This window comes from Esox lucius, chromosome 6 (genome assembly GCF_011004845.1).
Source record: "Esox lucius isolate fEsoLuc1 chromosome 6, fEsoLuc1.pri, whole genome shotgun sequence".
Lineage (NCBI taxonomy): Eukaryota > Metazoa > Chordata > Actinopteri > Esociformes > Esocidae > Esox > Esox lucius.
Window position 1 is genome coordinate 19,387,037 of NC_047574.1, and position 13,879 is coordinate 19,400,915.

The 13,879-nt window shown below is 40.3% G+C and overlaps 1 protein-coding gene and 1 long non-coding RNA gene across 4 annotated transcripts in view; one reads left to right on the forward strand and one right to left on the reverse strand.

Annotated features, from left to right (window-relative positions):
- Nucleotides 1-479: 479 nt before the first annotated feature.
- The window catches only part of rassf4a (Ras association domain family member 4a), a 38,880-nt gene continuing 25,480 nt past the window's right edge, over nucleotides 480-13,879 (reverse strand). For 2 of the 3 annotated variants that reach the window (XM_013134225.4, XM_034292685.1), the window contains 8 exons: nucleotides 6,831-6,946; nucleotides 5,595-5,677; nucleotides 4,969-5,138; nucleotides 4,594-4,695; nucleotides 4,435-4,486; nucleotides 4,196-4,317; nucleotides 2,335-2,432; nucleotides 480-1,071 (listed from right to left, as the gene is read on the reverse strand). In XM_013134225.4, coding sequence (XP_012989679.1) covers nucleotides 1,008-1,071; nucleotides 2,335-2,432; nucleotides 4,196-4,317; nucleotides 4,435-4,486; nucleotides 4,594-4,695; nucleotides 4,969-5,138; nucleotides 5,595-5,677; nucleotides 6,831-6,946 — 807 coding nt within the window. In that variant the 3' untranslated portion in view covers nucleotides 480-1,007. The other variant, XM_013134226.3, reaches the window with a different exon arrangement.
- On the forward strand, nucleotides 8,400-9,769 carry LOC117594580. The gene is made up of 2 exons (XR_004575804.1): nucleotides 8,400-8,547; nucleotides 8,986-9,769. It is a non-coding gene; the product is annotated as an uncharacterized LOC117594580 (long non-coding RNA).

Below are 13,879 nucleotides of genomic sequence, written 5' to 3' on the forward strand. Positions count from 1 at the left end.
TCTCTCTCTCTCTCTCACTCACATACACACACACAACCAGCCCTGAAGAGCTCATGGGAACAGTCGGGTGGAGAGGGTCACTTACTCTCAGAACAATACTAACACTGCTTCCTTACTCTGGAAACACAGGAAATAATAAAGTCTGCTTCTGGCTGGAGGAGAACAATATGAGGTTTGTGTGTATCTTTGTATGGGAAAATGTAGTATGCACGGATGAATTCTGCCTTTCCGGCAGAAAGTTTTAGCACAGTTATTGGAACTATCTGCAAAAAGTTTAGAATGACATTTGGGTCAGGGTTCCCAACTCTAGTCAGAGACTTAATGCAGGACTAGAACAAAAGCGTGCACAACCTACTGTATATCTATAATATATAAATTTAATGTATTATCTAACCCACTCTCCTGGCTTTGAAATACAGAATATCACTCTCCTATAGTCTGTTAAAGTGACTAAAGTAATAATGGCTTCAAGACAAAGACATACTCAAAGGTTTTATTTATTTATAAAAGCAAACATTTCAGAAAACTCAGTTTTATAAAGCTTGACCTCTATAAGTCACTACACACTTCAGGCAAACCATGTGAACACAGAGGGAGTCCTATTTACGTTTGTGAGACAACTTTTTCCAAACAAACCATTGTTCATTGGTCTGTTTGCATTAAGTGTGTAGTAAGCCGTAATACACAGAATCAAAGATTTACCAAATATGTACAACAAATGTCTTTCCTCATAAAACAATACAGTAGTAGAAAAATGACACATTCTATAAAGACAAATATTGGTGCAAGATACAGCCTTATTGAGGCTTATTGTTGTTTAAATAACAGTCACTACTTTTAACATGTCTGTATTTTTACTAGGTACAGATACAGAAGGGCTAGCACAGTATTAGTACAAGTAGACATGTCTCAGTGCTCAAGCAATCATCTTGGCTTCTGCTTACTGCAACAGTGTAATTGTTCTCAGAAGACACTCTCGCACATGCAGACACCCACGTACACGCCCTTCAATCAGTTGCATCACTGACGCCCTCCAACTGCTGTAGTATCATGGATTTAAGTGCCCTGTACCTAAGGACAGATAGACACACTCTGGTGAATGGCAGTGGCCTTATTTATTCATTTATGTTTGACTAAAATGAATATCCTGATAATGTTATCTGAAGAGACATTCGGGACAAGGAGGGAGTGTGTGTGTAATTTAGTTTTTATAGACTCCTCAAGGCACAAGGTCAACACAGAACAGCACATAATGGAACACGTTGCTGTCACTTGTTTGGGGTGAAAGTCAAACAGTTTATAGCAATAAGGCAGATCTTCCTCTTGTCAAAACAACTGTATTGTTTTAAATACAGTGCCTTTGGAAAGTATTCAGGACCCTTCACTTTCTTCACATTACGTTGTGTTATAGACTTTAATGTTATTTTTGCCATCCGTCTACACACAACGCCCATAACAACAATGCAAAAACACGTTTTTAGAAATGTGGGTAAATGTATTGAAAATAAAAAAACGGAAACATCTGATACATAAGTGTTCAGACCCTTTATTCAGTGCTTTGCCCGTGATCACATCTAGCTATTTTACTATAAAGGCCTGATTGAAGGCGTGGTTGTCCTTCTGGCAGGTTTTCCCATCTCTGCAGAGAAACTCTGGAGCTCTGTTAAAGAGGCAATCGGGTTCTTGGTTACCTCCACTTAGCTTGGCCAGACAGCCAGCCCTAGGAACAGTTTAAGCGGTTCCTAAGTTCTTCCATTTTACAACAACTGTGCACCCGGGAATTTTCAGTGCTTTAGCATTTTTTATAACCTTCCCCAGATCTATTTGTTAGCACAATTCTGTTGCTATGGTCAACTGAGAGTTCCTTGAACTTTACGGCCTGGTTTTTGCTCTGATAGGCACTGTGAGGTGTAGGACCTAATTTCGAACCAATCAAATTTGTTCAAGAGACACATGATGCATTAGAGCTTTTAATTTGGAGTGACATGGCATGTACTGTACATGAGATCTGTTTTTCATTTTCAATAAATTGGCACAAAAGTGTTTTCACTTCATCATTATGGGGTATTGTGGGTAGGTTAATGGCAAAAAATACATGTATTGAATTATAACTTTGGTCTATAACACCATAACATTTTGAGAAAGTGAAGGGTTCTAAATACTTGAATACAGCGTAGAGGAGACAGCATGTTAGTACTCACTGGTTAGTGAAGCTATCAGTTACGTCATATTCTGCATGGTTTGTTCACAGCATTTCTTAGAAAATGTACATTAGTTTTTCCACCGATTCAGGGTGTTTAAAAGAAAACATGTGAAAGAACTCAGCAGTCTTACTTTCTGGTCAGTTTAGAAATCTCTCTTTCCTCTTCCTCTTTCAGTTTTTCCACAAAGCTATCCAGGACTGGCATTTCAAATTTTATATACTGGGCCACCTGTGGGCAAAATGACGATACAACTATAGGAAAACACAATACAGTATATATTTTATGAGAGTTGTGTGTCTTAATATAATCATCCTGTTGTGGTAAGAATCACAAACTTCAAGCAGCACATTCAAAGTTTACAAAAGCTTCCAAAAAAGTATTCAGAGCCAAATAAACAAGTTTGGTTTTATAATCCAAAAACGCAAATGTCCTGTAGCTTCAGTATTGTTCTCATGCTGCTAGAAGCTAAGTTTAAAAATCCCTGACAATGTTACTGAAATACAAGTGGTAAATTGAAATTTTGTTCTGTTTGATTTTTATTAAACACTAAAACCCGAAATCAACAATTGTAAGGTTACATTGATTACATGTTGGGAAATACTTGTAAGACAAATAAACTGAAATATTTTGCTCACGTAAGTATTCAACATGTGCTATGGTAGCACTCGCCAGAACAACACTGACACTATTACCTTACCATTGGCCTCTGCATGTGAACTGTTTTAGTTGCATCACATTTTCTGGACAAAAAGCCCACTGTTGAAAGATCATTGGCCAGGCTGTGAATCTGAAGGAAAATGTCCACAGAGCATTCTGAAGAATTTACAGATAATATGATACAAATACATAAGATTTAAGACTTAAATCTTTTGGTATTTTTATTGCAGCGAAAGATGCCTCCACCAACAGGTAATGTGTGGGGGTTAAATACTTATGCAAGCTACATATTTCAGTTTTTTCCCTAACATGAAACCAATGTCACTAAGCAATATTAAATTTTGAGTATCAGTGTTTTAAAATAAAACATGAAACAGAACGAAATGTTAACATATCCTTTGTAAGTCAATAACATTGGAGAACAGGTCATTAGCTAATTACTTGATAAGAATGCAACTGCTACTAAGCTGGGTGGTTATTTTACCTAGCTCTCTTAAAAGATATGCACTTACTGTCAGTCGCCCTGGATTAAAGTCTGCTAAATTACTACAATGTAAATATTTTCGACAGAAACCAGGCATCCAACTACATTCATACCATTGCACTTTTCATAAATATTTCCATGAGATAAAACATTTTGCTGAACACTGCCCTGGCAGTTTGAACTGGACTGAGTGCAAGGAGTCCAGATGTTAATCCCTTCTGAAAACATTGTTTGGTGCCAGACAGCCCTCAAATGCTGAACAATTGTAACAATTTTCCTAAAAACCTGTCCAAAGCGATAGGTGAAAAGGGGCAGAGAGAACTCAAACTGTTACCCGTTGTAACACATCCATTTGCCAGTCTGTGCAATGTAGCAGCTTCCTGATGTAAATGAAATGTAACCACATCATGATGTCTTAGCTGTACTGTACTGGAACAGCAACAAGTGATACTGCTATCAGTATGTACCTCTGGACATGACATTGTGCTGAGCAGAATGATATGTTCACAGGCAACAATGTGGCTGCTACAATAACAGTTTCTGCAGTTATACACTTACTAGACTAACCCAATTGTTTACATGGTCCTAACAGGAAAGACTTCTATTATTAAACCAGATACCGCTCATTATGTCACTGGAACATTGTTATGGGTCTACATTTGGAGGGCAGGACACCTCCACCACATCATGGAAGTCCACACCTTAGGATAAAATCAGGAGAAAATAGAGAGTGGAAGGAGAGAGGGAGAGAGAACCAGGAAGAGAAAGGGAGGGGAGAGAGTAATTGAGAGGGAGTGGGAGAGAGAGCGAGAGAAAAACAGTGTGAGGGAGCGAGACATAGAAGACTCACATCATGTGTGACCTCCTCCCCAAGATCTGTCTCCATAATAAAGATCTTGGCGATCTTCTCACATGGTCCATAAAGAACACGGTACACCAGAGGATACCCGCTGTCCTTCAGTGGGGTTCTTTCTGCAACACAAACATACTCTTCCTTACCCGGGTACTGACACACACACACACACGCACACACACGCACGCACACGCACGCATGCACGACAGAACAGTTTATGAAATGTGGTCACTTACCACCAGACTCATGGACCATGTATAAAACAAACTCATCTGCTTTATTCTCCACCTGGAGACACAGATAGGAACATGATAATCATATCTGATAAACTAGTGTGTGTGTGTGTGTGTCAATACCCGGATAAGGAAGAGTACATTTGTGTTTGTATGACTCACTCTGAACTTGCATAGCAGCAGGTTAAGGACTTGCAGTGTTGTCATTGAGCTGTTGACTCTGACGTTTGTGACAGAACCAAATGCTGGAGTAAACACCGACGTCTGGGAAGAACAAAATACACAAACAAACACACACACACAAACTGTGAAATTAGTTGGGGACCCAGTGCAAGTACAGTATATTTAAATTGTTGTCATTTAGCAGAAGTTCTTATCTGGAGAGACTTTTATAGTTAGTCATCCAAACTTATCCTGGTAAAACAACCACACAGCCTCGTAGGTTAAACATATCCCTTATAAATGCGATTTCTGTAAAGTCAGTGGTAACAGGGACATTGTTTGTTTATTTGTTTGGCTAGAGTATGTGTGTATTACCTTGTGGTTATAGAAGTGCCCATTGATGGAGAATCTGTGTGTGCGTAAGCGTTGCAGGTCTGAGTGTGTGTGCGTCTTTGACCTTCTAGTCACCCCCATGAAGGAGGCATCACTCCTGGTCCGGAGCAGCTGGGGCACCTCCTCATCCTGTGCCTCCTCCTGTAGACTCCCTATGGAAGAGAATATAGACAAGTAGAACTTCCTTCTCCTATTTCTCGTCCTCCACTACCTATCTTTCTTTCTTTATTATTTGTAGTATATTATAATTTTTTCTGAAATGTTGGCAATTATTCATCAAAATTTGGACCAGTCATAACTTGTGCTGGGCACGCATGGCAACGTTCATCAATAGAACAGTTATTATTTATGGTGCTGAATTCCATGTGTGTGTTTCTATTTCCAGCTAGTGACATGTGGCATCCTATCAATAGCCTCAGTTTCCTCTCAGGTGTCTTGTGTCTGCTGCACATGTGCTGTGGCAGGCTGCTATATCCTGTTGATTAAATTACAATATAGAGTAATCTGCCAGGTGACAGGAAGACAGGGTTATAAAGCAGGATTACACGTGTTTGTGTGGGTGTGCGAGTGTGTGTGTGCGCGCGTGTGTTTTGTGTCTGTGTACTTACTGGTCAAGTAAGGGTCAGCTGTACTGTTGTTGATGTTGTTGTTAGATTCTGTCTGCTGTGAAAGAACCTGGGATTTGTCATTTCTACAAACAGAAATATTTCAAATTAGCAATTGGCACTCACAAATATGAGTGGCTTTAAGAAATGCAAAGTTTATTCATTAGATGGGAGTAACTTAAATCCTCAAGAACAAAGGCAACAAAATCAATTTGCCCTAGATTGTAATCTTGTGTCCGTTTTGAATTTTCCCACTAATTTAAGGTTGTGGGAGGTGAAGATCAGTGGGATAACTAGGGAAAACTTTACCCCAGAGCTACCATTAAGATTTCAAGTTACTGTACAGTTTAATATGCTCAGACTATTGTGTATCATTTCATGTCAGTGCCGATTTGTGTCCCATTTCATCAGTAACACTGACTTTTAAACATGGAATGCATTGCTAACTGTGGTATTCTGTACATATAAAGAACATTACAGATCCAGTCCAAAATGGGAGGTTTAAAAAGGTTTTATGATTTGACTGAAAAGTCTGAGACTGCATCTAAGGCTCAGTTTGGTAAAAAAATAAACCCCCTGTTTTCTAGAAGAAACTTCCAATACTATATAGTTATAACACTCTGGAATGGGGAAAATTATTGTTATTCTCATTTCCTGTTATAACCATTTGCAGAGAATATTGGATTTTAACTTGGTGGGATGGACAAAATTTCATTTTAGAAACCTAATATGGTTGGTGGATTTATTTTAGTTTTTATACATTTGGAGCAATCGGGCGTTTGTTCATAGTCTTTCTTTTAGTGTTTAAATGTGTTGGAGCAATCGGGCGTGTGTTCATAGTCTTTCTTTTAGTGTTTAAATGTGTTGGAGCAATCGGGCGTGTGTTCATAGTCTTTCTTTTAGTGTTTAAATGTGTTGGAGCAATCGGCCTTGTGTTCATAGTCTTTCTTTTAGTGTTTAAATGTGTTGGAGCAATCGGGCGTGTGTTCATAGTCTTTCTTTTAGTGTTTAAATGTGTTGGAGCAATCGGTCGTGTGTTCATAGTCTTTCTTTTAGTGTTTAAATGTGTTGGAGCAATCGGGCGTGTGTTCATAGTCTTTCTTTTAGTGTTTAAATGTGTTGGAGCAATCGGGCGTGTGTTCATAGTCTTTCTTTTAGTGTTTAAATGTGTTGGAGCAATCGGGCGTGTGTTCATAGTCTTTCTCAGTGTCTCCTTCATGTGTATGTTGGTGTATATACCTGGTAACTCCCATGTAGTGGAATCTGGCATTGTCGTCGTGCATCTGCAGTCTGATTGGCCGCCGCAGACCCCAGTGTATGTTCAACAGGCCTTCGATGACCAGCACCCCCTCCTCCTAAACACACAAACACCACACACGCACACACACACACACACACACAATAATGATAGGTCAGCAGTGTAATAACAGTCCTGGTCATTCTTGTCCCATAGAGGATTTCCTGCTGGACGTTGGCCATGTTGGCTTACGAGTCAGTTGTACGTGCGGTCCCCTGCACGGCCACAGGGAAACCGGGAATGTCTGACCACCCTACTGGACAATAACTGAGGTCACGCCTGAGGTCAGGCCTGGGAGAGCCTGTAAGATGAGTCAGACCAGTCGTACGCGGCCGTACGACACGTACACACTGAGAGACGTGTTTTTATGGCACGTGTGCACATGCCAGACGGCTGGACGTCTCCCGATTCCATTTGGTTAGGTGGAGGCGGGTCGTGCCGCAGTCAGCCGGACAGGGTGGAATGATATGGTTTGGAACTCGCTGGGGTCTGATTCATTACAGCACACATTGGCAAGGTGTCAAGCAACTGAAAATGACTTGCCTTTTTCAGTGAACCCGGCCCAGGTTTATTAAATTAGGATCAGCTTTTCTAAGCCCCTCCTGACATTAACCGCTGTGGGGAGAGAACGGAACGGACTCCGGGTGAGGGTCTTGGTGGAGGGACTGGATGGGGTTTGAAGAGGTAAGTGATAATGACACCAGAGATGCTTCATCATGTCATTCTCCAAACAAAGTAGAAGTTAATAAGAGTTCCACATGTTGTGACAGAATTACCAACCCCCTGAACTTTAACCCTGATAGAGTAACAGGCCGCTGCAGATGCTGATGAGGCTGTTAGAGAAACTGATAAGTTGCTAGATCAAATCCCTGAGCCCCCCAAATGAAAAATCTGCTGTTTGGACATATTATCATAATTGCACTTATAAGTCACTCTGGCTAAGGGCATATGCTAAATAAGTAAAATGCACAAATGATTGTGTTGTCAAGAAAATAATAATAAGGTTTTCTGGAAATCAAGCTGATAAGCTTTGGATTCTAGTCTGGCTGGCACCAGTTCTAATTGGTATTATAGTCACGTGTTTTGTATCAGTCAGGCTTTCAGCATTCATGTTCCATATTAAAATGAAAGGTATCTAACTTGTCAGGGTTCAAAAATGGAATGGGATATTTATGTATTTAATTCAATCCTATTGCCAGAATAATACAACTATTAAAAGGGAAAACAGGTCCAGAAATGGAAAAAAGATCCCCAGTTGGTTTTTAGGGTAGGTATGTATGTGTGCGTGCATGCACACGTACAACCATAGCCTTACCTTGGTCAACTGCAAAGCCCTCCCTTCCCACACTCACAAACACTGATCCATCACGTTTTCCTCACACGCGCACACACACACACACACACACACATGCACACACCCACGGTAAGATGTGAGGTCAGTGTCTAAATTTGTACATCTCAGCCTTGGCTAGCTCCTCCCCCTCCACTGTGTCTACAGTATATAAGCCTTTGGCACTGTTCATACTCTAACTCACACAAACCCGCTCTGCGGACCAGCTACAGCTCATTGAGAGTGGATAAATGCTCGCACTGAAGTAAGCAGCGATCCACAGGGATCTGTATTTTCTCTGTCAGGCTAAAAACTACGAATCATCACAGGTGAGCTAATCTCCTATATCACTCCTTTTCTTTTCCAAGGTCTGCAATTTGAGGATGTGATACTTTAAATTGTATTTTGTTTAGACAGGAAAAGTAGCTGGTTTTATGTATTGTGTGATGTATTTGCTCATCATTCATATGAGTACATTTGTTTTTTTATCTTCACACTAGGAGGATATCAACCAAGTAGTGTGAAGACAAAATATAGCTTTTTGAAATCCACAGAAAACGTGGAATCAATGGACGCATTCATACACGTATATTTCCTTTCAATAGCAAACATATAGGTGAAACATATGGAAATGGACAGGGTTAAGGAAGCATTTGCACGTGTGACACGTGACTTGTTTATGCTATTCTCTTATCCTCTTTGTATCATCTTAATCCAGTAATTGGCTTACATAATCTCTAACTATCCTGTCTCCCTCTCCTCTGTAGTATGAAGCATAGACGGTTGCTTTGCCTTCAGCCTCTCCTGCCCACCATCACAGAGACCTTGGAAGACTCCACTACAGCCCACCCGGTACACACAGCCCAGTCCCAGCCTCTAACTCAGGGCTCCCAGTCCCTAGAGGAGTACATGGCCAGTATCCAGGCTCTGGCCAGACCAGTGTTACCTCCTAGCTGTGGCCCTGTGAGACTCCAGAGAGCGGCCAGGCCAAGGCTTATCTCCAAGGCCCAGATGAAGCACTCTGTGTCAGCCACGCTGCCCCGAGACTCCTGCCGGGCCAACTGGAATAGAACCACCAGCCCCATCACCAGTAAAAGCCAAAGCCCTGAGCACCTATCGGGCACGCTGATAATGGAGAAGGAATGTGCGGGGAGAGACCCCATGGAATGGCTGTATGGACAAAGACACACACAAACTGAGACAAGAACACACACACCGAGCAGGACACGGACGCGGACACATGCCCGTTTAAGGGAGAATGTTCCAGCAGCTCTGTGGGTGTTCTAAAACTAAATACAACACATCAGGGAACACTTCAGCTGGCTTTGACCCATGATGTGTGGCTATGTCCACCAAATAGCCCACTGATGGGTTCTAAAATTGACGTGATTGAGTTGGTCTGGCTGTGAATAGATGATGCAATACTAATTTTGAAACGCTACAGTGGATATTTATTTACTGGGAATAACGTTTTACAGGATTAATGTTTACAATACATGGAGTGTAATTTAAGAGATTATTTTATTTTGTAATAAAGTACTTTTGTAAGGATATTGTTTATATTTGCAATTTGTAGCTGATTTCTGAACACCTGAACACCTAAATAATGAATACTGTCTACTGCTGGAGTATCAACACACCTAAATATTAGTTATGATATCTAATTCTCAATCACAAGTGTGTTTCTACATCTCCAGAATTGTATTTGGTATAAAGATGTTGCTGGAGGTAGATAACATGACAGAATACACAACAGGCCCAAACTACAATATATTTAAAACTGGTCAAAAATTGGTTACGAGTATTGCTGTTCAAAGATCTTACAATACATCCTCTCAGCTTGAATGACACTGCTCCAAATGAGAACATTTCTTGAGACCATTTTATACATTTTTATTAATACATGTCCTGGTCTGTTACTCTGAAGGTCTGCGTTTTACTTTATTTTAATTAGCAGTTAACAGTTAGGATGTGTCTTGATAGAGCTTGGCTTGTCTTTATGGGACAAATGGCTGGTTATCCTGATTAACCTGTACTGGCTGTAGGGGAAATTTTAGGTGAAGTGGATGACCATGTGGTAGCATTCAGGGATGACTATAAATGGTAAAAATATGTGTAATGGCATCTATTTTTTTTACTTTTTGTGTATCCCCTTCACTCGTCTTAGGCATACAGTAAATCCCATAAGCTCAATTCTTCCCTCTGGTGGTGGTCAATGAAAACTGCAGTACTGCAGTATATTTCTCAGTAGCCACCAGCAGGGGGAGCTACAACCACAGGCTTGAGCCTGATGGAGCTCACCCCTGACTAAAACTTCAGCGTGAAAAAACTCTAATGACTAACAAGAGACAGGGAATAACCCAGCCAACTAAAACACACGCCCACGTATACGCCCAAAAAGAGGAATGCCCCAGGGCAAGATACCTCTGAAACAGAAAAACTGTGAGTTGTGTTGCACTAGGACCTCACACCTCTAGTCTACCCAGCAACCAGCAGGCAAAACTTAGCATGAGAAGCTATAATGACTGAAGAAGCTTTACCACTAAATAATGTCACAAAATGACTGAGCTACTGAATTACTTCCATAGCTTTACAATGTGCCAGGCAGCAGGCAGTTAGTCAGCTTAGCAGAGTCTGCCGCGGGCATAGTCAATGTAGTCAGCATAGTTTGCTCCATATACTGTCCGGAAATAATTGGACGCTGACACAAGTTTTATTATTTTGGCTGTTTACCAAAATATATTCAAGTTACAGTTAAATAATGAATATGGGCTGTAAGTGTCTCTTAGTCTGTCAGCTTTAATTTGAGGTATTCACATCCAAATTGGAGGAAGGGTTTAGGAATTACAGCTCTTTAATATGTAGCCTCCTCTTTTTCAAGGGACCAAAAGTAATTGCACAATTGACTCGAAAGCTGTTTCATGGTCAGGTGTGGGCTATTCCTTTGTTATTTCTTCATCAATTAAGCAGGTAAAAGGTCTGGAGTTGATTCCAGGTGTGGCATTTGCATTTGGAAGCTTGCTGTGAACCCACAACATGAGGTCAAAGGAGCTCTCAATGCAAGTGAAACAGGCTGCAAAAACAAAATCTAATTGTGTCAGTGTCCAAACATTTCTGGACCTAACTGTAAACTGTGACCGACTCAATCTACGTAGTTTGAGCTCACCATAGCAATCTTACTAGAATAATGTCCTCTCCCATTTCTCTTTTGAATAAAAAGACTGTGATAAAACACCCCACCTCAAAATGGGACTAGTTGATGTTAGATCCTTTGCTGCAAACAAAATCCCAGTCAATTAATTATTAACTGATCATAAAGGCCTCGGTTACACTAATGACCATATCCCCGTGCTATCATTTATGACACCAGATGTCAATTGATACCCAGAAGAATGGTTTTAGTCATGAAATCTTGAAGAAACGTTTTTTGGGGCCTTTTGGGGCTTTATAGGGCTGGATAGGTACAATAGGAAAAATGACATTTGAGTCTTTAGCTTAAAGAGTAGGGGGCTGGATTCAAACCCATGTTGTAGTAGTAAAGTACAAAGGAGGTAGTGGCTTAGACCACCCTTTCCCCATAGTTTAGAGGCCTCCTGGGCCCTATGCAGCATCTCTACTGATGTCCCTTCATTCCTATCAGATCTCATGGTCATGGCTGTTAATAATTACATATTTTATCATTTCACAAATACACTGACTAAATATTTTTACTCCTATATCCTCGAAACCACCATCTTATTTTGTTTATTGTTGCAAATACAAATTCACGTGAACCCCAAACAAGGACTATAAAAAGCTATATTATAAATTCTCTCTCCACCTACTCAAGGACAGATTAAATAAAACGTAAAACATTTTTTTTAAATAACTGAGGATTCAAACATAATGCTGGATAATTCAATAGAAGCAGTAAGACAGCTAAAACTAGCTGCCAGAATATTGTAAGGGAGGCATCAAATTGTAAGTAGATTGACAGGCCTGGAAGCTAGTATACCATTTTAAAAGTATTCACTACTGATCAGTCAGCCTACTTTTCCAAATATTGCAATATTCCACACATGAAGACCCCTATTTACAGAAACAAATAGGGACCTATGTGCAAACTTCTTGGATGAAAGGATCATTGCAGAATAAATGAAGACTTCCCCAGACCATCCATATCTTTCTAAGACTGCTCAGAAATCCCAGGACCTCAAGTCATTGTGAGTTATTTAACCCTGTATCTGTTGACCCATTCACTTAAATAGTAATTGCCTTGAAACCTTCCAGCTGTCTACTGGACACTATTCCAACTAAACTACTGAAGGACGAACTTTCTGTCCTTGACCCTCTGGTATTTAACATTGATAAATGTCTTTCAGTCCTCTAGATTATCCTCTAGATTCCAGGAAGTGGCAGAATAAGAGCGTCTATTTAGGAAACACTCAAAATGTAAAAGAGTTTAGCCTGCAGTACATCAAATCTCCCTATCCACTCACATAATTTTGAAAAAACTGTCTGCCAACATCTTATCACATTCCTGAAGACAAATAATATGTACAAAACCGTTGGTTTTACACTCATCATGGTACTGTGACCAAAATTGTGAAGAGGGAAAATTCCCTTTTTAATAGCAGCAGACCAAGGCTCTGCATATGTCTTCATTCCTCTTGACCTTAGTGCTGCCTTAAACAACATTGTTTACCACATACTTTTGAAGAGATTAAAAACCCAAATGGGACAACAACGACATGTTCTGGCCTGGCATAGGTGCAGCATCTCTAAAAGATATCAGTTCATATCTGTGGGTGATCTGTCTTATGACAAAGCAAATCACTGTCTCAGACAAACGGAAGTGGCTGGCTGGCATGTTTTTCCCACGTGTGCTATTTCTAGTTCCCCATAAACCACGAAATCTTAGAATCTTAAAATCTTCATGGTTGTATAGTAAAATCTCCAACGGACCTTTCAAAGGTCTTAATTACATTACGAAAGAGGGCCATAAATTTGCCGTACGCTTCCTGAGAAGGAGGTAACTCAAGCTATCTATAATCTGCCAGATTACACTAGTAGTGTGAGCAAAGTCAGCGCTGCTTAGCGGTAGGGAAGGATAGGAAGACATTGCAGGGAGGAGATAAGATAAGAAAGCATCAATATTGAGCTTTACCTACAGGGCCTTGCAAATCTATTCTGACCCCAAGTCCCTTATTTCACTCAATTAGAAATGGGAGCCTAATTATTGTAGGCTCACCTTGGTTTTATGTTAGGATATATATGAAACAAAAAACTGGAATACACTATGTGGGTTATATAAGCATTTAACCCCACTGCTGTGGACGCTTCCATTTAACACAGATGAAAGAAATTGCAAGGACACAAACACATACAATTTATCTTTAACTGTTAAAGTTAAAGCGCTCAAACAAGGATAAGCCACAGAGGCCATCAATCACCATGAAGGAGCTACAGAGTTCAGTGGCTGAGTGGAATAATGGTGCACCACTCAACCTTATCAAGAGCTCTGCATAACCTTGCTCAAAAAGTACCATCTGAAGGCATTGATGGTGAACCAGGTGAATATCCTAAAATGATCTATTCAAAGACCTGATGTCAATACAACTCAGATCAACCACAATACCTTAAAGTAGGTATGAACTGCTTTTTCACACATGCATTCACATT